Source organism: Chelonia mydas, chromosome 18, assembly GCF_015237465.2.
Source record: "Chelonia mydas isolate rCheMyd1 chromosome 18, rCheMyd1.pri.v2, whole genome shotgun sequence".
Lineage (NCBI taxonomy): Eukaryota > Metazoa > Chordata > Testudines > Cheloniidae > Chelonia > Chelonia mydas.
Genome location: NC_051258.2, coordinates 16,002,403 through 16,029,228, shown reverse-complemented (window position 1 = coordinate 16,029,228; position 26,826 = coordinate 16,002,403). Strand labels below are relative to the sequence as shown.

General features: G+C 49.7%; 2 protein-coding genes and 1 long non-coding RNA gene across 9 annotated transcripts in view; 2 read left to right on the top strand and 1 right to left on the bottom strand.

The window, feature by feature from the left end:
* Positions 1 to 13,648, top strand: part of MXRA8 (matrix remodeling associated 8) — a 36,604-nt gene extending 22,956 nt beyond the window's left edge. The window contains exons 7-11 of the mRNA XM_007070191.4: positions 870 to 1,028; positions 2,201 to 2,231; positions 4,119 to 4,195; positions 6,118 to 6,195; positions 8,089 to 13,648. Coding sequence (XP_007070253.1) covers positions 870 to 1,028; positions 2,201 to 2,231; positions 4,119 to 4,195; positions 6,118 to 6,195; positions 8,089 to 8,114 — 371 coding nt within the window. The 3' untranslated portion in view covers positions 8,115 to 13,648. The remainder of the gene's footprint in view (positions 1 to 869; positions 1,029 to 2,200; positions 2,232 to 4,118; positions 4,196 to 6,117; positions 6,196 to 8,088) is intronic.
* On the bottom strand, positions 11,734 to 25,369 carry LOC119563932. Its single transcript, XR_005222713.2, has 3 exons — positions 25,250 to 25,369; positions 14,260 to 14,423; positions 11,734 to 14,005 (listed from the first exon to the last, which is right to left on the bottom strand). It is a non-coding gene; the product is annotated as an uncharacterized LOC119563932 (long non-coding RNA).
* Positions 21,405 to 26,826, top strand: part of DVL1 (dishevelled segment polarity protein 1) — a 179,847-nt gene continuing 174,425 nt past the window's right edge. For 3 of the 7 annotated variants that reach the window (XR_006286434.1, XM_037880971.2, XM_037880970.2), the window contains exon 1: positions 25,166 to 25,368. Coding sequence is in view for 4 of the 7 variants with exons in the window: in XM_037880971.2 (XP_037736899.1) it covers positions 25,302 to 25,368 (67 nt within the window). In the remaining 3 variants the exon portion in view is untranslated. Of the gene's footprint in view, positions 25,369 to 26,826 lie in introns of all 7 variants that reach the window. The other 4 variants (XR_006286435.1, XM_037880972.2, XM_037880973.2 and 1 more) reach the window with 3 other exon arrangements.

The following is a 26,826-nucleotide window of genomic DNA, read 5'->3' as shown; positions in this document are numbered from 1 at the left end:
GAAGGGAGGGGGGGCATGGGGGCAGCAGCCATGGTGGTGAAGCTTGCTCCGTCCCCTTCTTTCAATCAACCCATGTTGCAGTAGCCTCCTCTGCCCATCCGTCTCCGCTAATTTCCCCTGAAAGGTCTTTTCTTGTTAAGAGCCCCAAAAGGGAGTGATGGTGGAGTCGCCCCTTATTATGTTGTTCACCAATTAGACGTAATTTCCTGCACCCCGGTTTTGGGTCACTGAGTTCTGGTCCCACACGTCTCTTGTTTACCCGGCATGAGCTTTACGCAGCCTTTGAATTATAGCAGGAGGCCTTTTAGTTTGGCCTCACTCTGTCTCCCTGTCTCCCTTTTTGCACCTGTTCCGTCAGCACAATACCATCGATTATTGTGACACTCCATAAACTTGCTCCCAGGGAAGGTAAATCTGTAGGCCCAACAGGGGCAGTGCATTTGGTTTGGGGTTTTAGTTCGTCTCTTCATGCAGATGAGGCAAGCCAGCTCTGGAGCCAGTTCCCACGTGACGGGAGGCTGTTCGGACGTGGGCTAGCTTTGCCTCAGGCCTCTCTCTAACGGGACCCCTTTCATCAAAAAGGCTCCCACTGGCCATTACAGCCTGTATCTATGGGGCTCACTCATTCCACACTGAAGTGCAGCCATTTCTGGGGTGGAAATGGCTGCCGTTCTGTGCCCTGATGCATAACAGCATTTAAAAGAGGCCAGCATTTCTCTCCTTCCCCACGCTGGGCCATGGTTAGGTTCCAAAGTCGTCACCAAAAAGGATTTACCTTTGAACCGGGCCCCCCCATCTGTGTTCTGCTTTGCTCCAGACACGAGGGCGCCGCCATTTTATTCTGCTTTGCTTTCTCTCGCCAACCCCAGATCCAAACCTAGGCAGGGGCCATAACGTGATCAACGTCATCATCCCCGAGAGCCGGGTGCACTTCTTTCAGCAGCTGGGCTACATCCTGGCAACGCTGCTCCTCTTCCTCATCCTCCTCATCATTGTGGTGCTCGTTACCCGCAAACACCGGAGGAGAGGTAAGCGCCTGGCCGGCAGGGAAAGGCCATCAATGGCAAAGTCTCCAGGAGTGTTACCCCGCTTAAGGAGCCAGCCCTTGCTTCTGAGCATCGTGCTGAAGGCAATGAGGCTCGTGGTGGCCAGCACGCTGCTCTGTAGAAAGGGTTTGCAGGAGTGGGCCTGAAGAGAGACGGTTCAGTGAGATGGGTGTGATGGTCATCAGACCATGGGGCGGTCACCTCCCCGCCTCCGAACCTTTAAACTGGACTACCCCCACTACCAACAGTTACATGCCGTCTCTGCCCAAACTGTGTAAAACCCAGTGCACCATCTATGGGCGAAGTGAGGTGTAATTGGGGTCTTCAGCCTTGTGTGGACCCTATGCCGTGGGTGACTGTCCCCCTGCAGAAGAAGATAAGTGCCTACAGACGTGACTGTAACAGAAATAGCCACGTACGCTATGGTGAGCGGGTGTGTGGGGCAATGTCGACCTCCTCGGTAGTGCCCTTGGATTGCCATTCTTTGTGGCCGGTAGGGACCCAAACACCAGGGGACCAGATTCTCATCTCAGTGACACTGCTTTAAATCCAGAGCCACGCCCCTCACTTTGATGGAGTTACACTGGGTTCACCTCGGTGACAAATGAGAACACAATCTGGGCCAAGGTCTTACTTAAGGAGAAGAAGGCCCCTGAGATCATAGTACCTCCAAGGCGGGGTGAAGGAATCTAGCCTGATTCCCACCTTTTGGAAAGGTCTAAACATCTAGACTAGACTCTAGTCTGGTACCTGGGGCCCATGATAGACACAGACCTAAATGGCTGTCCTGTCTCACCTGTGCAGATGTACCATGGACCAATTACTAGTGAGTGCAGCAGCATGGGGGGGGGGCAGTGAGTGACCCCCCGAAACGTCCACGCCTGAAATACCAGAGGGAGACATGACAAATGAAGAAGACCAAAGCTTTTGGTTGCCAGTCATCTGCTGGTCTGGGAGGGGTGGAACAAGAGGTGGAGATTTAGGAACAAAACATGACTGGTCCTGGGGCAATGGCGGTGGGATGCACACGGGTGGGCACGGGGTTGGGCTGTGAAAGCCAGGCCCTCTGTGGGCAGCCCTCTCAGCCCCAGTCAGAGGGTTGGGTCAAATGGTGCCATTGCTTCTGCTCACTGCGTGTCTCTTTCCCCATCTAGGCTACGAGTACAACGTGAAGAAATATGAAGAGTAAGTAGGAATCCCTGATCTGTAGTAAATAAGCACTGAACAACGCGAAAGGCTCCATCTTGAAGAATGTGGGCCCAGATCCTCAGTGCTGTCACGTGGTGTAATGCCACCAGCTTCAGGAGGGCTGTACATGTGCCGAGGGTGTCTCTGTGAAGTGCATAGTCATGTAACCAGCATGTTGATTGACAGGTTTTATTCACTGCCTTCCCGCTGATTCACCTGCAGCTCACTCCCTAATTAGGCCATTGCTGTACACAAAAATTGGGATCCCCATCCCTGGTGAGCAGCTTGAACCCTACCAAAATGGGCACGGGGTTGTTGGAGGGCTGGCTCAGTAGCTGGATTTCCTCTGCTTACACACTGGGAACTGAGCCTCAAAATGAGCAGCGCTTCATTAAAGACACCCCCCAGGAGTTTGTGTTAAAGGCACAAAGTGCACAGGGCTGGTGCAAACACTGCTGCGATTGTCCTGGACAAACACCTGTGCCGAAAAGTCCCCTTAAACTTTCTTTGCACCTTGGTCCCATTTCTGGGACTTGTGCTTCTCCATTTATTTCTCTGTAAGAAAGAAACCTTTGGCTGACATGCTGTAGGAGAGGGAGAGAGGTGGTGACATTCCCCTGACTTCAGTGGGAGGCGTGATTCCCTTTTGTGAGACCATTTTGTCGTGTGTTCCTTTCCTTTATGGGAAAAGTCTGATAGAATTTATTAGGGATTTTATTACCTGTATTATGGTAGCACCTCAAGGTCCTGACTGAGATCAGAACCCCATTGGGCAAGATACTGTACTTACATATAGTAAGAAACCATCCCTGACCCAAAGATCTTACAATTTGCATAGACAAGACAGACAAAGGGTGGGAGGAAAAACGAGGCACTACGAGGCAAAGTGACTTGCTGAAGGTCACAGAGCAGGACAGTGGAGGTACGTCTACACTGCACACTAAGCTCGGGCTCTGACTCAGGTTTGAGCTCAAGCCCCCTTTCCGTCCATACATAAATCAGTCTGACTCGGGCCAGCAAGCACACAGGACCCAGGTCTTAGGACCCTGCTAGGGGCATGGGTCACAGTTGGGTCCAAGCCCTGTCATTCTGTAGTGTGGACTCAGCTCAAGCCTCAGACCCGAGTCAGAAGGTCAGCATAGTGCAGTGTGGATGCGTTAGCATGGCTGTGAGACCTGGGTCCAGCGATTGTAAGCCCAGGTTTACAATGCAGTGTGGATGCTCAAGCATGGGCTTGGAAACACCAAGTCCACAAGCCCAGGTCCCACAAACCTGGGTTTCCAGTGCAGTGTAGACATACCCTGGCCGAGCCAGGATTAGTGCCCAGGTCTCCTGACTCTCAAAGCTGTGCCCTATCTGTAGGGTTCTACAGAATATACTCTAAAACCTCTAGTATTTAATAGAGAATGAGCTCCTTGTGCAGGGTTTTCCTACCATCCTACAGAGGTACAACATTTTTGATTAAATTCTCTGGAATGGTCCCCAAAAAACCTATAGAAAAGGTTATGATTTCCTATGAAATCTCCTTGGGCTTTTCCGTCTGGATTACACCTAAAGGACGGTGTGATGAAAGAGAACAGTTAAAACATAGTCATTTGGGTTTTTATTGTTAAAGGGTAAATCTTCAAAACAGTGGGTGATGATTTAACCACAGCCCTCCCCTTAGCTTTAATGTGTGTGGTACAGCTGAAATCCCCCAATACACGGCTCTGCAATGACCCCCTTTGAAGATCAGGAATTGGCTGGAATGCTGGGAGCAGAGGTGAGGGGAAAGATATGAGAGAGTGGGGCACAACCTGCAAAAATGAAGAGAGTTAAAGGAACCAAGTGTAGAAAATATCTGGCAAATGGTGATTTTTTTTTCCCCCTCATTCCCTTTGTCAGGAAGGACGTGAATCTCAAAGAGGTTTCAGCTGACACAACTGACCTGACCCAGTACAAAAGTGAAGGCATAAGGCTGGGTATGTGTTGAATCAGCAGGGTGCCTCCTGCAGCAGTTCTCAACTCTTGGATCAAAATTAATCACGACTGAGACTTTCCAAGCCGTCTAAAGGGTTTGGTTGGTTGCCCAGTTTCTCATTCATTTCTGTGGGACTTGTCCATCCACAGTCTGCAGGCAGCTTTGGAAATCTCAGTGCACAAACCTAAAACTTGGGCCAAGTTTGCCAGACATTTTGGGCTGACCCTGGGGGCTTGAGTTTTGGGGTAACTGGGAGTTTTGGGATATGCTGGGGGCTGATTTATGGGTTTGGAGGAAACCGGGCAAAACTCTTTACTTTCACTTTGAGCTTTTGGGCTTCTTTGCAGCTCAAAGCAAAATTCATGGGAATGTGAAGCCCTGTGATGCAAAAACAGGATGAAAATTTGCCCCACATTCTGTGAAGGGATGTTATAAGGATGATAATCACGAAGCCACTTCTCTAGGGTCTACCATTGAAGAGTCTCGAAGCACTTTGTCATTAACCCCATGTTACAGATGGGCACATTGAGGCACAGACCAACTAAATAATGTGTCCAATGCTACGCAGTGAGTCACTGGGAGAGATAGAAATAAAATCCCCAAATCCAGACTCTGAGGTCCCTGCTCTAATCACTTGACCTTGCTCTGCTCCCAGAAGAGGGTATGAACAGCAGTTGACTGAGTTGGGGAAAGAGAAAGGTCATGAGCCAGCCCCATTCCCTGCCTCCCATCTTCCACTGTAGCAAAGTTTACTCAGTCCGTTGCAATCAGGTCCTCCCTGGATGCTGCAAACCATCATTCCTCTTTGGAAGTGCAGGGGAAACAGGGGCAAAAGGACTCAGAGAAATATCCTAGGAGGTGAAGTTGGGAGTGGCTGACTCTTGGGTCCTAGAGTATAGAAGACTGGGAATCCCAGTGTTGGATCTCATGGTCAGATGAACCATGCTGAAATAAAGGGATGGAAGCCAGGCTCAGTGATGGCTTACATAAGGGTCACTGCATGGATGTGTGTGCATACCCAGGGGATCCCGTAACATAGCTGGAGATGGATCCTCCTTCTTTTTACTGGAGCTTGAAATGGGAGCCTTGAGTTCCTTTTTTGGGTGGTTAATCAGGGGGCCTTCTCATTGGTCAAGCTTGGGGAAGATTGCATTTAGAGTCATCTTGTTCCTCTTTGGTGTACCGAGCTGAGCATAGGGGGCCAAACTCACTCCCTGTGTGTCTCCGGGTATGTCAGTGGACTCACTGGTACCTCAGGGAAGAATTTGGCCCTTTCTGTTTTGTTCTGTGCAGTCCAAATAAAGGCCTGCCCATAATCTGTCCTCTGGAGGGAGGGACTGCTCGGAGAATCATAGGATACAGAGTCAGAGGCTGAGCTACAGAGATCCCAAGATGGGCCCCTGAAAACTAGAAAGAGTGTGAAATGCAGCAACAGAGAATAGAAGAGTTCCAGGAGGCAAGTCTGGGGCAGGGATGGGACCTGGGATATAATTCTGTGCAGGGGAGTGAGGCAGGTGGCACCAGGTGGCTTCCTACAACTCTGACGAAATCCTGCCGAGGGCATGCATCTTCTGAGAGTTTTCCTAGGAGGAAAATTCTTTAAATAACGACATCAGGAAAGGCCCCCAGGTGCCCTTCACCCAGCTAATCCGGAGCATCTCGCTACAGACATAAGCAATCCTTGGCCGCTACTGAGGGCAGGACGCTGAAGTATTCAGACCTGATCTGTGCCAGTGAAGTGATTAAGCTGGGGAAACGTTTCCTCCCTGCCAGTGTCTGAGTAGTTCTGCAAATATGACCGATCAGGAAATGCACCTAGTGCCCACCAGGAACGATCTCACATCCCTCTCCTCGGAAAAGCATTGCTTTCTTTTAATGTTCTGTTGGAGGCCGGCCTCTGAACTGCGCTCCTTCCTCACGCAGATTTCAAAAACAACATCCTGAAGGAGAGGGCCGAGCAGGCCCAGAGCTTCCCAGCAAAGATCATCGATTTAGACAAAGGTAACGATGACCCACTCCACCCACTAAATGCTGGGTTGGATGCTCTTTATTGTGGGGGCAAGGGGGAGGCGGGGAGCGTGTTGCTAAGATTGTAGCAGCCTAAGCCACAGATGAAGGGGGAATGTTCAAGCAGCCTGACACATGGCCGCTGGAATGAGGAGTTGGTTTTGCTCATGTTCTCTCATCATGCAGCCACAAGTTACAAGTGGTGATTAGGAGCCTTAAAAGCTCTTGGCAGCAGATGAGAATTTTCTTCCCACCACAGTATGTAACAGAGCTCGAATACTTTATTCCAGTCTTTTAAATAGTACTTTCCCCAGCTCCTCGGGGCAAAGATGCCCCCTAACTGAAATGTGCTCCCATGGAGGTTAGGAATGACCCACACCCTGGAAGAAAGTACCATGGGCTACTTTGGTTATGGACATCATCCACTTAATCCAAAGCAAGTAAACAAAACCCCCATGAGTCTGAATCTCCTCTCGTGCCTGTGTAAATCTGGAGTAACTCCACTGAAATCAACAAAGTTACACTGGTGTAAAAGTGGTGCAAGTGAGAAGGGAATCAGGCGCCAGGCCTCCTGTAATTCAGCTTTATAACTTTATTAGTGCAGTGATCACATTAAGTTATCCTGGAGCTGCAACTGTTGCTATGCTATTGCCTAGATCCTGCAGAGCATCTCATAGTAACCGTTTAAACAGCTTGGGACCAGTCTGGATCACATCTGTGAAAAGACCATACCAGATCACTGAAAGAAGCAGAGTCAATGGGGGGTTGCTAGCAAATGAAGGCGCTGTTGGCGGGAGGGAGAGCTCAGTAGCCTGCTAAACCCAGGGTTGTGAGTTCAATCCTTGAGGGGGCCATTTAGGGATCTGGGGCAAAAATTGGGGATTGGTCCTGCTTCAAGAAGGGGGTTGGACTAGATGACCTCCTGACCTTCTATGATTCTATGTTTTGTCCTCTCTAGTAAAATCATTATGTGTTATTTGGAACAATGGAATATTCTCTGTATAAAGAGGGGGAGAAAGCTTTTCCTAAAAGGAACCGGGGTCTGCTTCTGTTTGAATCAGATCACGTGAGTGGCTGTCACAAAGCATGGAGATGAAATTATAAGAGAGAAGGCACCCCACAGCAAAAGAGGTGGATGGAAAGCTCCCAAACCCTCCCCACTCACGCCTAGGTCTGGATGTAGTTGTGAGTCACTTTCACAGAGCACTGGGAAGTTCTCTTCACTCCGAGTGCCTCACACTCATGGATGCATTTATCCTTCTTGTTCTCCTCCGAGGAGAATGGGGTGAAATTTTTCAACTGAAACTTCTTTTCAGTGGAAAATGCAGATTCGGCGACACCAAAACATGTGGCAAATTCACGTCAATTTTGGTGAAGAGCTTTGGTTGAAAAACACCCTAACAGAGAGAGAAATTCTGAAAAAAAATCAAAATGTTTTGTGTGACCTGAAATGATTCTTTTTTCTTCGTCTTATTATTTTTCAAGTCACCAAAAATTTAGAAAAAATTCATTTTTGAGTCAATCTGAAACTTCTGTTGGAATTGCCAATGAGCTGAAAAATCTGTTTTTTTACACGGCTCGACCAGTGAAGTGGGGAAATGACATTATTCCCATTTGGATATCTGAGCCATGGGAGGAGGGAATTTAACTCAGGTCTTCTAAGCAGCACTCAGGTGCCTTAATACAAGCCCCTCCTTTCAGTTGAGGCATCTCCATCACAACACACAAACCACCCCCAGCCTCAGCTGGGTCTCAGAAAGAGGATTTTTACCAGACGGGCAGGCTGTCAGCACCTTGCTGCACATCTGTATATATCACAGTGGCTTGATTTGCGTGATTTTAAATGAGTCTGCAACCGCTAACCTTCACTCCCTCCTGTGCTTTCAGATTTCAGGAAGGAATACTGTAAATGAAGACATTCTGAAGCTGCTGGCTGGACCAGAAGCTGCAATTAAAAATAGACGAGATGCATTCCTTATTACAACATCCTTTCAGTTACCGTAGAGCTTTCATTTAGACTTTCTTCCCGGTGGGCACCGAGGCGTGTGCAGCTGCATACAGAAAGATTTAGCTTGGCTGTGTGATCTTGAGATGTTTTTTGGTGGCTTCTTTTCCCCCTTTCCTGTTTATTTTTCCTTCTCCTTTCCTGATTTTTTGGTTCTTTTGCATCAATGGTTTTTTTCAGCTGAATCAGCAGACGTTTAGCTTTAACTTAACAGCATGAAATAAACCCAACCTGCACCATGACCCTGAGCCATCCGTACGTCAGGTACTTTTCCCTGCAATGTGTTTAACAGAGAATAAGACAGGGTCTGATTCTGATCTCCTGTATGCTGGCATGAATCAGGAGGAACAATCATGACACTTAGTACTTTCCATAGTCAAGATGTGGTATCAATGTTAGCTAATCCATCCTCATGCCCTGCCAGGAGGGTGAGTAAATATTACCATCCTCCTCCAGATGTGGAAACCGAGGCATACAAGTGCAGTAACTTGCCTGTGATTTTACAGAGGATAAGTGGCAGCACTGGGATTAGATTCCAGATGCTGTGGATTCCTAGCTCTGTCTTATTCTCCTCAGCCACCTGGCCTGATCTTATTATTATTCATTTTTTTTTAAATTAGAGACCAAATCCAACCTTGGCTTGAGCAGGTACAGCTTCCTTTGAAGTCAATGCATTGTACTGTTGGAAAACCAGTGTAAGTTAGATCAGAACCAGAAATCTTACCATGAACAAAGCAAAATTCTTGGATCCGTTGGGTGGTTCTCTGCTGCATAGCCTGCATTTGCCAGGTGGGTCCTACCCACGCAATGAGGTGCAGACCTAACTCCACCCTGTAGGTCTCTTAGCTGCAGGATGGATCAGGGAGGAGAATTTTTCACTATGGACCAAACCCAGCCCCAAGCATGACTCCCACTGACGTAAAGAGAGGTTTCAGAGTAGCAGCCGTGTTAGTCTATAGCCGTAAAAAGAAAAGGAGTACTTGTGGCACCTTAGAGACTAACAAATTTATTAGAGCATAAGCTTCTCGGATCCGATGAAGTGAGCTGTAGCTCACAAAAGCTTATGCTCAAATAAATTTGTTAGTCTCTAAGGTACTACAAGTCCTCCTTTTCTCTTTGAGAAAGCAGAGAGCCATTCTTGGCTTGCATTTCGCTGGGCTTGAGTGAAATCCAACCCACATCTCTGCAGGTGCAGGAGGGAGCACTGGTTAGTCAATCAGGACAGCACAGTCTCAAGCAATCAGCATTAATATGTGTCTCTCTCTCTTTCATGTCTGTGAGTCAAAGGTTGGAACTTTTACTTGCCAGTTCAAATTGCTTTGCGCAGCTTATATAGACCCAGGCTAGAAATGGGGTCACTTAATCATAAGCTCCAGAGGAGTTTAAATATTTCATTTGTCTTCTAGGCTGCAAAATAGCTTAAGGGGAAAAAATTAACATGTTTTCTGAACTAGGCACAGGGCTTTGAGAGCTCCCCATCTTTGCTTTGATCTCCAATGTGAATGTGGGTAGCAGTCAAGCCTGGGGTGTGTGTAACCCTACGTTGCTCAAGGTGGTACTGTGGCCGCTTAGCAAGCAAATGAATCAGTAATTCAGAAGAGGCTTTTGTCTGTGATTCTGTGGAGACTCCTGTGACATTTGGGGGTGGAATTTTGCTTGTGCGATGTATCGTGGCTGCATCTCTGCACATGCAGCCACTCAAAGCAAACTGCGTTTCTCACAGGCTACATCGCGCAACCGGCTTGGAGTTTCAGCCTGGGCCTAAAGCTGGCCGGGAAGAATTACACAAAAACGTGGCCAGGGAAAATTGTGCCCAGCGGTTGTTAGATGTCCCTCGCTGTCCAGGCCACTTTAAGAAAAAACAGAAGAAGGGCCAGGCTGGAAGTCTTGCTAGACAGCACAGAACAAAGGATTTGCCACAATGGATCAGGCCGTTGTCTGATAACCTGCCTCAGGCACTACCTGGTACTTCAAAAGAATGTGCAATTTCCTGGCCAGTTGCACTGTGCTGCACGTGGAGGACAAAGTTCCTCCTTCATCTCTGGCCTGCCACGTGAGGATCTGAGGTTGTCATGCTGGCAGGGTCTAGGAGCACTCAGGAGAGAAACCCCTTCCTTTCCACGCGGCTGGTAAGAGAGGTGATGGTTCTTGAAGGAATCATGTCCCGACAGAGACCTTACTGGATGCTTCCACTGCCAGCTCCTTGGGGCAGGGACTGTATCTGGTCCAGAGCCAGACACACCACTAAAGCTTAATAATAAAAAATAAAAAGTTCCCAGGCCTTGATGGGGCGGGGGAGGAGATTTTAAAAAGAGGGTCTCTTGGAGGACTGCACCCTCTCAAAGCAAAGCTGACTGAAATGGCAGCATTCAAGTTTGGCACATCAAGTGTCCTGTGTAGATCTGAACAGGTTCAGTGCAAGGTTGGTTTTTGCTAATCAACGAGAAAATCAAGCCGGACAAGGCATGCATTGCTGCCCTATTTCAGGGACACATGCCAGGTGTGTAATTTGCCAGGTCAGAGGCCGGAGGTAAAGAGATCCAGGCAAGACTACAGGACAATCTGGGCAGTGTTTCCATAGTACGGTTAAATAACTAAGTGGCGTCATCTTGTGTTTGATGGTGTAGAGGAGTGATGAGAGGGCAGACAGCTTTCAGCTCTGGCACCATGGAGCAGCTCATTAGCTTTAGCTCCTTTGCATGTTTGTTCTTGTATATTGTTGGTCTTTCCCCTTGGCCTGAAGGAGTATGGCTGTTCTCTCTGCAGCTCAGGTTTCTCATCAGTATATGGAGGATAATTCCTCGCTCATAGAGGAGCAATTCATTAATATTTGTACAGCACTTTGAGAACCTTAAATGCATGTGTTTATAGCACTGCAAGGAAAAGATGACTGCACTGAGCAGATGCTGCATTTAATCTTCAGCAGACATGGTCCCCTTTTGATTTACGGACTGTTGTCAAGCTTTGCACCCTTGATTCCCGAGAAACGCATTTCACTATAATAATAAAACCCCTTAATATTTGCCTGCTGGTTGCTCCCCCTGTTCTGAAGCAAGTTGATGGCAGAAAATGCAAAGGGCCTGGTAGGGTAGTTAAGATTTTGTAGACTGTAATCTTTTGTTTGGAAACAAGGCAACAGTTTACATCAGTGACCTTAAAAAAGGTTACGGTAAATGCCAGCTGGGCCCAGATCGGCTCGGCTCTTTGGAAGCGAGAATTTTCCAGAGAGCTTTGCGCAGCAACAGGGCCTTTATTTTTAATTCTTGGAATCAATATTATCCGGTGCTGGTGGTTTTGACTTTGGAGCCGTGAAAGCATGATCCTTTCCCTGTGATTTGTGCTCTCCGCTTTGATAGGAAAGCTGCCAGAAAGTAGTTCGTTTTCTTGCACTTGCGTTCCCACTGATGAAGTCCTTTTGGCCGTTTTCCCTCCCAAGTGCAATTGTTCATAAGTGAATGATCGTTATTGTTAACAGTTCTATAGGCCATCGGACCGACACTGACTTCTTCTCCTTTTTCAGCAAGCACAGTAATTTGGCACCAGAGAGAAAGACAGAGAGAAATCCTAGGATTAGTTTAATGAAGACGACATTGTCATGATCTTAATTGGACATAAACAGTAGGAGTCCCTTCTGGAGGCAGGAAAGTGGGTACAGATAAAGAACTAAGGCACCGAGGTGGACGTGGTGATTTGGAAAAGATAAAAAAAAGAACAGCTCTTGTGATTCAGAGTGTCTGGGCATAAAACTATCCTCGGCATGAGCTGGTGAGATCTTAATTGAAGCCTTAGTGAGCTGAACTTGACTAGATGCTTGTGAGATGGTGTAATTTGATGCAGCTGCGCAATCCATATACAGGTGCCAAAACAACAGGGATTATGTTAGTCTGCAGCTTAGATATTTTGCCAGAAAGTACACAGCTGGGAATGGGTATATAGATATATATTTTGGAAATTAGAAACTTGCTAATTACAGTGGAGCTCCATTTAGATGAGAACCTGCCTGGCAGGTGTGATGCTATAACCCAGGCTTTATGTGGGGCTTGCCCGGGTTGCATGCAGCAGGTAGGATGCACCCGAATGGCTTGAGGATTGTCTTCCCACAGAGTGAAGCAAAAAGTGTTTCTTCCCCCAATATCTGAGTGGTTGGGCGTGTGTTAAAATTCAAATGGGCAGAGGCCAAGTGCTGCTTCCCAGGTGACACTGGAACTTGAAGCAAAGGCAGAGCCAGTTTCTCAGCTGGTGTAAATCAGTAAGCTCTGGTGGCTACACCAGTTTACATCAGCTAATGATCTGACCCACAACAGTTTGTTCATGGAAAAAAGAATCATTTTGGTTTGTCTGATGATTTCCCCCGCAAAGAAATGAAATGCTACAAGAGATTTTGCACGTGGAAAGAAAACTCATGGCGAGCACAGGAAAAGCTGTAAAGTTTTTTTGTATTTGATTATTTTATACCATTTAGGATTTTTTATTTTAACAAACTCCCTGATCAAATAGTAGTCATTGCAACGTAGAGAAGTGTCTTTAGGTTTTTAATGTAAAACCCAGAAGGTGTTAGCAGTGACAAACCATGCTTCTGGTTTGAGGGCTACGCTGGGTGATTAACCGTAGGAACACCTTACCGAGAGACGTGGTGGAGTCTCTGTCACCTGAAGTCTTTAAATCAAAAGGGGATGCTTGCTGAAAGATTACGCTCCAGCTCAGCCAGAAATTCTGGGCTTGATGCAGAAATTAGTGGATGAGGTTCTCTAGCTTGTGTTACACAGGAGACCAGATTGGATGATCGTAACAGTCCCCTCTGTTACGATCATCTATGAATCCTCTGCAGGGGGCCTGGTGCTGCATTTGGCTTTTTCTGAGGTGCATTTGGAACATTTATTTTTTTATTTCTAATATGCAGCCCTCCCAGTTTTAATTATTTGAAGTTAGACGGGGGTACATCAGCCAGAAAATCTGTTAATAAAATATGTAATATGTGTAATATGTGCAATAGAAAATGCCTCCTAAATTATATATGGGGCTATTTTTTTCTCTGTGACAGCTGTGCAACCCTATAATAACAATTAATACCAAGGAGCCCTTCCGCCCAAGATCTCAAAGTGCTTTACAAAGGTGTGTAAGTAGAACTGTCTTCACGTCTCAGATGGGGAAACTGAGGCACACCGTGATTTGTATCAGCTTGTCCAAAGATACACAAGAGATCAATAGCGGAGCTAGGACTAGGACACAAATCTCCTGCTTTTCAGCTGTGTGCAGTAGCCACTGAACTGTGCTGCCTCTCCAGATTGAGAGGAGAGTTTGGCCCATAAAGCTGGTTTGACTCTGTGTTGTAATCTACTTCATTTCCATACTATCATTGTTGCTTTATTGTCATCATTTATCAGCCCATTGTGTAACTCTCCTTACATGTAAGAAATAAAGAAGAATGTACTTGGTTTTCAAATGCAGTTGGTTTTATTTCTTGCTCTTCAAGACGCCCTCTAAGAGACTGAGAAGCAGCCGCATGGTCCTGCTTACCTCTATGCAGCACCTCCCTCCTCAAAGTGCTCCAAAATGCTCAACAAACTGTGGCCCCGATCCTGCACACTCCCAGTGCATGGAACTCCTCTTGACTTCGGGAAGAGCTCCCCACAGGGAGGGCTCATCAGACTGGGTCTGTAAGGCCCAAATCCTACAGTCTATATGCAAAACCTCCCATTGACTTCCCAAGAAGTTACATATCAGGATCAGGCCTTCTACTGGAGATACAGCTCACACCACCACTGAGGGTTTAGCAGTCCATGGTAACGACGCACAGTGCTGTAGGACAGAAAGAGAAGGAAGACACCAAATCCCATTGAAACTGCGGGGGTGGGGGATTTGCGGGCATGGTGATGGTATAGGAGGATTATTATTACTGTTAGTAGAATCTTCAGGACTCTAGCATGGGCAGACAGAGAAGCAAAGAATTTGCCTTTAGCAGGGGGTCAGGAATCTGCCCCACCCCCCTGCTGCCAGGAGTTAAACTTCTAAAGCTCATGCCACTTGGTGCACATTTAGTCAATTCCTCCTACCTGGAATTCCTGCTGGACTTAAATACCCGCCAGGCCTCCCCAAGTCCGTTCTGCTCTTGGAGAGCCACCAACTGCTGACCAATAGTCCAGCGGGAGTGACAGAGTTCTTCCCAGGACAGAGTGGAAACCGCCTATGTTACCCTGTTAGATGGACAGTCCAGTCCCTGGCAAAGGAAGAGGGAGATCAAAGCATTTGGCATGGGAGAAAAGCAGGGGATGATACAGTATAAATAGCCAGAGGTGGATTGAGGAGCCTGTCCAGTCTGCCTGGCTCTAGCCAATGCTTCGTGTCTCACCTACATGGAATTCATATTAAAAACAATCCATTGTTATTCCATGACACCTCTTACCCGAGAGCAGGTCAGTCTGCACGGCCTCCTTCAACTCTCCCAACTGGCCAAAATAAACAAGGTTAAAGAGGGGGCTAGTGATGAGCTGGAGCCCCCCCCCCATTCCCTTTCTGACAGCAGATTGAAAGGAAGGTTGGGGTGATTTCCCTGCCTCTGATGGCGTTCCCCCCCTTGTCTGGGTGTTGCTCAGTCAGCCCTGCTAGGATAGGGCTCCCAAAAACACGTGTGACAATCAAACCCTTTGCCTTTGGAGTGCCCCAGGTTGCACCAAGCATCGGGACCCTTCCATTTCTTTGGCTGAGATGAATTCAGGGCCCACAAGCACACAGTGGGTCCACGCGGGTCGGGCCCATTTTTAAGCTGGAGCGCGTGTTCCTCACTGCAGCATCTAAGGGGAAGCAGGGCCGGCCATTCTGAGCCGACGGGTGGCTTCCAGCAGCTGAGCTCATCCCTCGACCAACCCCCACTGGGAAGGAATCAAACCTGAGACCAGTTTTTAGATTGAAAACTATTTCCTCACCTTATGTGTTTTGTTTTTTTTTTGCTAAAAGCCTTGAGCAAACTGCAGGGCCGGGCCACAGAAAATGCTTTCAAATTACACTGCAACTGCTGGAGGCCAAAGACACCACCAATTTGTTGGGCGGACATGGCACGCACTGGGTTTGCTTTCTCCCATTAGTGCTAGATGGGAAATGGGGAGCCGAGCTTCCAAAGGCCCTCCGAAAGTGCAGCTGCAAAGTCTGCAGACAGGTCTGTTTGCACACGCATGACACCCACATTTACATGTGCTCCAAGGGCAAGTGACCAGCCGCCAACCAAAAGGGAGAATTTTTCCCATACACAAATCGGGCAGCTGGCAGAGGTGGGTGTGATCACCAAACTGCTTGGAGAACATGGTCCTAATGCCTAGCCAGGGCCAATCCTGGCTTACACAATGCTCCGGGCCACAGGCTCCCAAACGGTGTTGTGCCACCCATTGGTGGTCTGCAGAGAGATGGCTGGTCACAGCGCTGACCGTTCCTCCTCATTTCCCTCTGTTTCTCCAGGCAGTCAGGCTCTTCATTGCCAAGAAGGTCCTGGCCACCCGTAAAAGCAGCTGGGAACAAGGAAGAGCCAGTGTAGCAGCTACAGGCCATTGGAGTCAAGGGGAATATTTCCATTGTCTTCAAGTGACTTTGGTTCAGGTCCACGCTCAGAAGAGGAATGGAAACAGGAAAGATTTAGGGGAACCTACTTGCCAATGGGAATGGAGCTGCCAGTCACCAGCTGGAGAAACATCCCGGGGAGAAGGGAACAAAGTGTCCGGAAACCTGCACAGAGGAAGAAGAGGAGAGGGGAGCAAGCACCGCGGTGGGGGTGGAGGAGACACAGAAGGGAAGGAGTGGGGAAATAAAGAGCAAAAGTAGACAGTGTGATTCACTCTCTCCTAAATGGACAAAACACAGTCCCTTGTCCAGGTTCCCAAACTCTGGCGCTTCGCAGAGAGCTGGCTTTAATTGCATTAAGGACAATGTCAATTACAGGAAAACTTTCCCATGTGAACAAGGGCTGGAGGGGTGATGCCCGGTGGTGAGTGGGAAGCTGGGTGAACCAGGCAATGCAGAATGGGAGGCAGGAGGTGCCTATTATACTCACTGCTGAGATGTGGTCCTCACTGTGAAAATGTTTGAGGTGTGTGTGTGTGTGTGGAGGGGGGGTGGGGGTTGGTGTTTCTAGTCCCATAGATGCCCTGTGGATGGGATTCATCTAGGGATTGTGTCTTGGCTAGAACACAGGTTTCGTCCCACTTGATCTGTGGAGGCAGGGAATTTAATATAGGCCTTGCATTTGAGGCTCCCATCTAAAAAAATCAAGAGGAGGAAAAATGACACTTTATCAAAATGAACTGGATCCCACTTGCTGCTTTGATGACCTGCCTCCGTGCTCCAGCCTGACGTCCCTTCACAAGCAGAACTTCCAGCAACTTCAAAGGGAGACTTTTCTTCATAAGAGTGGCAAGTTCAGGCATTTGACCAGCAAAGAGATGGGCTGGGTTTTGTTTTTCCTGCTGCTGTCAATGTTTCCAACCCATCTGGCTTATAGAACTAAACAGAATCCTCTGCCATTCAGACTTCATCCCTCAGATGTTATCTGGCAGACCACGGCAGTTTTAAATGGTGATGTATGCAACAGCAACACCGCCAGGCTTTCAGCGGCACTACAGGGCACTAGGTAAGATGTAAAACTGGGGCCTGGGTCACTTTTGATCATCAAGTTAGTAAAGATCTCATAAAACCTTTTGCAAAATATGGGGAATGACCTGTAAGACTCTGGCCAAATTCGGACAATTTAAATTATGCTCCACGGCTTCAGTTCAATCTGGGATTCTTCTTCATATCCTCCTCTAAATTGTTTGTAGTGTTGCTATGAGCTGTTAAACAGCTGCCACATTCCACCTCAGAGGTGGCTGCACTTCAGTGATGGGAGCACCTTTGTAATACAGGTAATCACCTGGTTTTCACTTTGGGTTTGCTGTTGCTGGGATGCACTGATGCACTGGAGGGTAGTTCAGTCTCATGTAGGGGGACCAGACAGCAAGTGTGAAAAATTGGGACAGGGGTGGGGGGTAATAGGCGCCTATAGAAGAAAAAGCCCCAAATATCAGGACTGTCTGTATAAAATAGGGACATCTGGTCACCCTAGTCTCATGGCCTGTTCATTCTTTGATCACCATAGGAGCCAATTCGTGCTGACTACGGCTCTGGGTTTTGTGCTGCAGCCACCTGTCTGCTGGTAACTGACCTGAGCCCCGCAAAACACTTCCCATGGAGCCACTGACACCCCTCAGATGGGAACAGCATCATTACAGACCTGGGCTGGATTTAAAATTAGAACCTGGGCTGGAGGCGGCTGTATCCCATCCCCAGTCCCACGGCTTCTATTTACAGTCATAGGGGAACTATGCACGGGCCCCAGCAGGGCTTACTAACTTGCTCCTTTTAAACAGTCCCACAGGAGTTCAGACGCCAGGTGCTGCCTGAGCTGAGGTATCAAGCGTTGCTTGTTTGTTTATTTTTTTTTGGTACATTTTGTCTCATTCCTACAGACCTCACGGCGGGCACAGACCTGTAGCTGGAAAGCCCCGCAAGGTGAGTATGTGCATTCCCTGAAATGCCTTTGAAAATGTCCTGTATCAGGTGTCACTCGAACCCTGCTGCAGCCAAAAGCAACAAGGACCCTTGCTGGAAGGCCGGGGAGCGGATGTGCTGAACTGCAATGCCTTTGCCACCCTCTGGTGGCGGATGGGTTTATTGCCATGGGAGCCTCGCCTGAGCAGAGTTCTGCAATGACCTGTCCATCGCTCAGCGAGGTGGCAGAAGAGGAAATAGACACACAGGGCCAGATACTCAGGTGGTGTATATTGATTTCAATGGTGATTTATACTACCTGAGGAGCAGGCCCATTGCTTCTTAATTTTAGACAAACCCAGGCCCTACGGTTTAGACGTGTGGGCGATACACGACCCGTCTTTCCTTTGTAAAAAGCTCCGAGGACAATTTCCATGGCTAGCTGCCATCTGCTATTTTTTGATGACAGGAAACATTTACGGCCTCTATGAACTGGAGCTAAAACACTGACAGTGAGCCATCAAGCCACCTCTGTCCCCCCCGAGATGAGAAGAGTGTTTACATTACACTTTCCTTTCCTATTACATTCAGAAAATTTGTTAGCACCCACTACAATTAAACCTCGTTAGATGGGGGTCACTTAAAACGTGTGGCGAAGAGCAGTGGTCTTGCTTGATGGTTCGCACGCGTGGCTGCGCTCACAGATAGAGGTGACTGTTCCCAAACTTTCATACGTCATTCCACTGTAAATGGCCAACATCTCCCTCTCCCTTTCTCCTCTGCCACCAGTGACTCGTGTGGATAATGCTTAAGTGAAAAGCATTCGATTACATGAATGAATAGTAAAAATGAGTCATGCTGGCAGGACTCAATGGCTTGGCAAATTGAGAAATGTTTATCTCTAGGTCATTAGTGTGGATCCAGCCAGGATGGAGTCTCTGCCAGCTAGTTGGTGGCCTCAGTTCACTTCCTGATGGAGAAGCATCCATAGATGTGACACTCACTGGCCTCCTCATTGACATTCTCAGCAGAGATGCCAAAGAACTGATAGGGTGGATAAGGAAAGTTGGCAAGGATTGTTGAGCATGGGGGTGTGGGAAGCTTGTACTGACACTAGCCCAGATGTTCCCATTCTGTCGATAAGCAGAAGTTTTCATTCGCTAGCTGGCAATCTGCCCAAGGGCACTTTTATGATCTCATTGACATCACTGGCAAAACTCCCATCGGCTGGCCCTTAGAGAACAAAGCAGGCTTGTTTTCTAAGGCGAAACCAACATCTAAGCTCCCAATGAAAGGTTTTGCTCAGTTCTTGACAGGTGTTTGTCTGAGGTGTCGTTTGAGTGGCCATTCTGTTCGTCTTCCCCTCATGAGTCTCATAGCACAGGCAGGGGCAGAGTCACTTGGCTGTTCTGTGAAGAGATCAGGAACCTTTCTCTTGGTACAGGACCAAAACTAAATTTCCTGATCCTTGATAGGTTTCTAAACCTCAAACATTCCATGCAAGGTGTGAAGGGCACTCAGACATTTATTTGTACCTTGGTAGTGTCTAGTGGCCCCAATCACACATCAGGGCCCTGTTATGCTAGATACTGTACGCAGACCCAAGGAAAAGACTATTCCTATCCCCAAAGCATTTAGAGTCGAAATAAACACGTGTCTTGTCTTTGGATTCTCCTGCCAAAGGATCACCAGAGTGAGGGGAGATGCTTTTTCTCCTTTACCTGCAGAGATTTCTGAAAACACCCCTGCAAGCTGGGAATGGGCCTGAGTCACACAGTTCCCTAAAACCCCCGGGGGTCCCAATCCTTGCTTTTCTTTAAGTCCCATTCCTAGTGCAAATGCTTAAAGCACACGGCGTGCAGTAAGCCTGTGGAATTCAATGCCACAAGAGACCATCAGAAATACAACACAAAAGCCAGATTTTTTAAAAAGGGGTTGATAATGGAAGAGCCATAAGAATGATTAAAGGACTGGAAAACGTGCCTGACAGTGACAGACTCAAAGAGCTCAATCCATTTAGTTTAACAAGGAGAAGGTTAAGGGGTGACTTGATTACAGACTGTAAGTATCTGCCTGGGGAACCAATATTTGCTCATCAGTCTAGCAGAGAAAAATCTAACATGATCCAATGGCTGGAAGTTGAAGCTAGACAAATTCAGACAGGAAATAAGATGCACAGGTGTAACAGTGAGGGTAATTAACCACGGGAGCAATTTACCAAGGGTCATGGTTGTCATCAGACGTCACCGGTGTGGTGCTCTGCTCTGTTCAATGTTGATAACAGTCGGCTGCGTGCGTGTGTTCCGTGTGCGGCCCCGGCTCTGCAGATCGCTGACCCAGCAGACCCCGAGAGAACCCCCAGTGACCACAGACTCTGATAAGGTACGAAGGCACCCGGCCAGGTTTATTGCCAAACAAAACACAGTCTCTAGGTCCCCGGATCAGATGTCTACAGTTCTGCTGGTGCATATGTGCTCCCTGACAATGGACCGTCTCAGTCAGTGGCGGGATTCACCACTGCCCCCTAGGCCAGACAAGGTAACTCCTCACGTGTGAATTCTTACATACAAACAAGTTACACCTCACTCCTGACGTATTGAGGTACAACCCCTCTACGTAGTAAGGTGCCGCCTATCAGCTTGTACATGTTGGTTCGATCAAAACAACTCTAGCCATCATAGTACCCTCCTGCCCGTCTTTAGGATGGGTCTGCCTGTTCTTTGTTATCTGTGTGGAATGTGCGAGTATCGGAGTGTTCTGGTACCATCCTGGCACATGTTTGTACCTCTAGTGTCCAGTACCTTTTAGGTCTGAATATTTTTGCAGCATCAGCCCTTTCCTTGCCAGCTTCTGTGAGCAGGGCCTGCCTCTGGCTCACAGGTTAACTTTGCTTTATGTTAACAAAGTCTTGACCATTACTTTAGTTCAGGCCTTAGGCCTCAGACCGGGCCTCTGATAGAAGGGTCTCATCTTACCACAGTGATGCATTCTCCATCACTGGCAATTTTTAAATCAAGATTGGATGGTTTTCTGAAAGATCTGCTAAAGGAATCGTTTTGGGGCAGTTCTCTGGCCTGTGCTCTACAGGAGGGCAGACTAGATGATCCCAATGGTCCCTCCTGACCTTGGAATCTCTGAATCTGTAGTGTCAATTGCTAAAAAAAAAGGGTGATCAACACTTATGCTTCAGGCATTGATCTCCTCCAGAAGGCTATTCCCCCCATCAAAGGGCTAGGACCATTATGCCTTAATCTGACTTTCCTTTGAAATGTCAGGTACTCAATTCTGCAAGAAGCTAAATATTAGCCTTGGTGCACCAATGGTTTACTAGTATGGCAACCCCCCTGTTCCTCACTATGTACCAAACACATTTCTTAATTGGATTAGCTTGTGGTTTAACTGTAATGTTAATCTGGGTTACGCCAAGAAGGCAGGGCATTATGGGCGGGACACAGGAATCCGTCTGTGAGTCATAAATCCAAGATCCTCATCTCTATGCTGGCACGTAGCCGTCTGACAATTATACAACTCATTCCATTTTTAGTTGTCAAAAGCGAAAGCAAATTGGCTAGAGCAGGGACAGGGCTCTGCAGACCCAATCTCTGTGTTAGCCCCTCCTTAGAGACTGAGCAATTCAGCAGGTCATTAAGTACCCACTAAAGAGACCACAGTTTGAATATTTGTGTGTGGGAGTTTCTTTATTGTTTATTAAAAAGATTGCAGAGGACTTGGGTATCTGAAAAGCATAACTCAGGTTAGAGAACAAGCCTGCTATAAGGAATCTTGTACATTCCTACCAAGCGATTCTAAAATGTGGGAAAACTGCTGTTTTTGTGGCATATTTTCTGTACCAAGCGCATCCCAAAATGTTATGTGAACCACAGTGTATGTGTGCGTGAGAGAGAGAACTTGGATGCGTGAGCTTATGGAAATCCTCAGTAGTTTGTGCTTAATGCGAGTAAAAGGCCAATATTTAAATAGTGAAAACATAGACCTGAAGTTTCCAAAGTGACTAGTGGCTAAATTCTGAGGGGCCGAACTGGGGACACCTTAAAGAAGACTGATGGGTGCTCAGCACTTCCTGAAAATCAGATGCCTTTGATATGTGCCAAACTGGACACCCCAAAGATGAGCCACCCTACAACCACTAATCACGTTTTGGAAAGTCAGGCCACAGCTTTTCCTTGCTCTTCACCTTGCATGTCTCGTTAAAGGATTATACAGGGATTTGGGCTCAATGGTGAAAACAGTGGTATAAATGCCTGTAGAGATTCAGGGTTGGATAATTCCATTAAATGCAATTTTGTAATTACATCACAGTAGTAGGAGTGCCGGCAGATAGCTGGCGCTAGCATTTTGGTTTCCCAATACATGTCACAGTCAGGCCTGGCAAGAGCAATGTGAGACCTTGGTACATCATGTTCACTGCCACGCCCCTTTATTTACGCAGATGTTACAGATTGGGGGTGTGGGGGGGGAGGCCCTTTGAACTCAGGGCCCTGGTACACTTATCTCCCCTTCACCCGTTTTGTCAGCCCCAGTTACAATGATACTAAGTGTTACTGAAATGGATCCAAGCCCCATGCTCACTCAACACAGAATGACGCTATGTGTCTGTTACAATAGAGAATGTTTAGGTTCCTTTCGGGTGAGATGACTTCTTTTCAAATGGGACGGGAACATAGGAAATTAGGGTAGAAAGAACCATAGATCCATCCCCAGGCTGGCAGACTCAAACTGTCTATTGGCTGGGGCACCCAGGAATACTTTTACATTCCAAGTATGTAGTAATAAATAAATAAATAAAACAAAAACCTTCCGTCCTTGATGACATGCATGCTGTGCACTGGTTTTCCATCTGGCTACCTCATCCACCTCAGTGACGGCTGCATTTCAGGGCTTGGTGAAGTGTAAACAGGGCCTGATCATGCATAAACTGACTACCACATCTAAGCAAAGGGGCTGCTCAAAGCAATTAATCGCTACACTCAGCTGTGTTTGCAGGATTGGGCCCGTAGTTTGTTAAAGCACCTCAGGCTGAAAGATGCTATGTAAAGGTAAGATGGAGGGTAGGATTTTCAAAGGTGCCTAAGGAAGTTACAGTTAGGTGCCCAATTCCCATTAAAAGACAACAAGAATTAGGAACCTAACTAGGTGCTTTTCAAAATCTCACCCCTCAGGCTTAGATTTGGGGATACCCCCCCTCCCCTTTCACAATAATAAATAGTCACAGTGTTAACGAACCATTTGGCTGAGGGCAGCTGCCTTAACACGACTGGCTCCTCTATTCTTTTTTTCTAAAGGACAAATCATTCCACTGCCACAGGTAAATCAATGAGTGAGTTGCGATGTCCCTTTCCACAGGCCGCAGCTGAATATTTGAAGAAACTAATGTGCTCTTTCATGGGGGGAGGGGGGGTTGTGTGCAAAAAAAAAAAAAAAAAAAAAAGGGAATATAATTAGCTTGGGGGTTTGGCTGCAGACATATTTTTAATGAACAGCAGATTCCCCACGAACTAGCCATACTTTTTGGAAATTTTCACACGCTGGTTGCCCCCCTTTGGGACTTCTAAGGAGGAAGCTGGAGTCACTCAAATGGAGGAGCTGCAGAATATGGTCCCCTAAAGAGGTGTTCTCTCGGACCAGAGGACCTCCACTCTGCTCCAAACCACCGCTCTCACACCTGGAGCAGTAGGACCAAAGCTATTCCAACGCTTGGGATAGCTTTAGTTGTATGCTACATGGCTTCAGAGAAAGAATTACATTTCTATGATAGGTAAAAAGCTTTGTAGGTGCCAAGCGCCCCAGAAGCATCTAGCCTTGATAGAGTCCCAATCAGCACCTCTTAAAGAAGATTTCTGACGGCAGCAAATGGCTCTCTCTGCTTTCTTATTAGCATAGGCATTGGAGAAGCCTGCTGGTCCATGACAAATTGCACTAACAGCAGGGGAGCACAGAGTACGGTGATTAGACAGAAAAAAAAAATCAACCCAGCTCTGTTGAAATATAAAGGGAAAGCGCAACCCTGGTTTGTCCAGTGACCTCTCTGCTTCCTGTACCTGTCTGTTTCCAGTTACAAAGCACAAGACACATTTCTCCGCAGCTACCAAAATCTCTCTTTTACCAGCTCTTGCTCAGTTTAGCCCCAAAGTCTGTTTTTTGGGGGAGGGGGGCGCTAAATTCCAGCATTCTTTGGTTCCCCTCTATTCCAACTATTAATGCAAAGCCAGTGTCCCTCGTGTCCCTATCCCACAGGTTATCCCTGCAAGGAGCCAGAGCAACCTGCAGAAGAGAAGCAGGTGTAGGGCAGCGAATGGGCTGGGCCCCAAACTTTGGCCAGCATTTTCAACCCTGGTGCCTAATCTGTTATGGTCCCAGATCCATATTTAGGCACATCCTTATCGCGGCTTGAGTTTTATTTCCATGGGAACTGTAGGTGCTCCCTCCCCTCCCCTTCCTTAGCCCTTTCACCGGCCTCAAAGGGGCTGCTCACAGGAGGAGGGCCTAGTTGAACGCAAGGGGTTGCTGATCTGGCCCAGCATTCCCAGGGAAGGGCAAATCGCTCTCAGTCAGGAAATGTCAGGTACTCTGTGAAGCGAGATGCTTATGTACTAGGCGCTTCACTGCCAGGTTTCCAAGCAGGGCATCCCATAAACCGTGGCCTGCCTTTGGGGGTGGCTGGCATTCCCCGTCCACACAGCCGGCCTCCTCCAAACGTTTCCTGACCCAGAGGTTGGTCTTTGCCCAGCGCCATCCGCCCAGAAACCAGCCCCCGGCTCTGTTTGCAGGCAGGGGCCGAGCGAGCTTGGCCGTTCCGTTCCCCGAGCTGCGGGGGGGCTTCGTGGCTCGCGTTTCCACAGCGTCTCGGAAGCCGGCGCCGGCTCGCGAGCGGGAGCCCGGGGAGCCCGCTCTGGAGCGCGGCGCGGGGCCGCCTGGAACCCGGCGGGCGCGGGGCTGCTCCCGCGCCTGCGAAAGGCCGGGGCCAGGCTCCGCCTCACCGTGTCCCTTTAACTCAGCCGGGGGGGGAGGAGGCAGCCCGGAGGAGGCTGGGAAGCGGCTTCACTCCCCCTCCCCAGCAAGAGCAACGGGCAAAAGGCTGGTGGCTTGCAGCCGCGGGAGGAGGTTGCTACCAACCACCCCCCCCCCCCCCCGCAGCCCCAGGCCGGCGGGGTGCTGCGCTCGCCCCTCCGGGGCACGGCCGGCCCCCGCGGGGATGCGGGCCGGGCTGGGCACCGCGTGCATTTCTCCCGTTGGGCAGCTAGAGAGCGGTGCAGGGAATGAAATCCCCGGTGCAATAGCCAGGAGCCGAGCTCTCCCTTCCTGTTGGCAGCCGCGCCGGACCGGGGCTTGGGAAACCCGGTGAGTGGGTGACGGGCAGCTCCGACCCGGGCTGGACCTTCCCCCGCCCCCCCCTGCCCCCGCCCCGGACTGCCCCCCTCCCCACCCCGTATTCCCTTCCCCCCCCCCCCCCACCTCTCTCCCATGGCGGAGACTAAAATCATCTACCACATCGACGAGGAGGAGACCCCCTACCTGGTGAAGCTGCCCGTCCCCCCGGAGAAAGTCACGCTGACAGATTTTAAAAATGTCCTCAGCAACCGGCCTGTGCACAGCTACAAATTCTTCTTCAAGTCCATGGACCAGGATTTCGGGTGAGTGTGCGTGCGTGTGACTCGGTGAGTGTGTATACACCCCCCCACCCCCTCTCCGAGCCCTAGTGATTCCAGGCACTCCCTAAAACGGGGGAGGGGGGCGAATACTTGTGCTCCCCCCCCCCGCTGTCAGCTGCGATGGGCTTTAAACCCCCCGGGAGCAGCCCAGCCGAGAGCACCTGTTCCCCGCGCCGGGGTGCAAAGCTCGCCTGGGTGGGGGTGAAACTTTCCACGCGTGGGAGGGGGAAGGGTCCGGGGAGCGTGCGTTTGATTTTGGTGCGGGGGGGGGAATGGAGCAAACGCCCCCAAGGGCTGGTAGATGTGGGGCGTAGAGAGCAGCCCCCCCTCCCCCTAGCAGCTGTGGCTGGGCGGAGGGGGGGCTGGGATCGCGCTGGGGTGGGTTGCGCCCCTTTGCACGGAGATGGGAGGGGAGGGGCGCGGAGGCTGCCTGTGGGTGCGGGGGGGGGGGTGTTGCCCTTCAAGGGGTGCCCGGGGAGGGGGCTGGGGCAGCGCTAGAGCCAGCGGGGCTGGTGACCCCCCCCCCCAGCGGGGCTGGTTAGCGCTGTGTGGGTGCGGGGGGGTCCCCCCGCGCCTTGACACCCCCGCTGGCTGGTGGGGGGGGGTCCTGGCACCGCCGCGCCGGCTTCGCGCTAGGCCCGGGCAGCCGCCGCAGGGACCGGGGGAGGCAGCTACTAACATGGCGGCCCGGGCTGGGGAGGCGGCGGGGCCTGGGGGGGGCGGCACGGGGGCAGGTTCCTTCCCCCTCCCCCCCTCGCGCCAATTACCCAGCGGGAGGGGGCGGCACGGGGGCAGGTTCCTTCCTCCTCCCCCCCCCGCGCCAATTACCCAGCGGGGGGGGGCGGCATGGGGGCAGGTTCCTTCCTCCCCCCCCCCCGCGCCAATTACCCAGCGGGGGGGGCGGCATGGGGGCAGGTTCCTTCCCCCCCCCCGCCAATTACCCAGCGGGAGGGGGCGGCACGGGGGCAGGTTCCTTCCTCCTCCCCCCCCCCGCGCCAATTACCCAGCGGGGGGGGGGGCGGCACGGGGGCAGGTTCCTTCCTCCCCCCCCCGCGCCAATTACCCAGCGGGGGGGGCGGCATGGGATCAGGTTCCTCCCCCCCGTGCCAATTACCCAGAGGGGGGGGGCGACATGGGGGCAGGTTCCTCCCCCCCGTGCCAATTACCCAGAGGGGGGCGGCGGCATGGGGGCAGGTTCCTCCCCTCCCCCATGCCAATTACCCAGCGGGGGGGGCGGCATGGGGGCAGGTTCCTCCCCTCCTGCGCCAGTTACCCAGCGGGGGGGCATGGGGGCAGCTTCTCCCTTCCTGCCCCCAGGGACACTCACTCAAGCACTAGGTATAAGGAGCCTGCCCCTCCCTCCCTCCCTTCCCCCATGACTGTGCCCCGGCAGCAGGGGGACAGGGCATCTCCCAGTTCCAAGGTCTGGGGGCAGTTCCC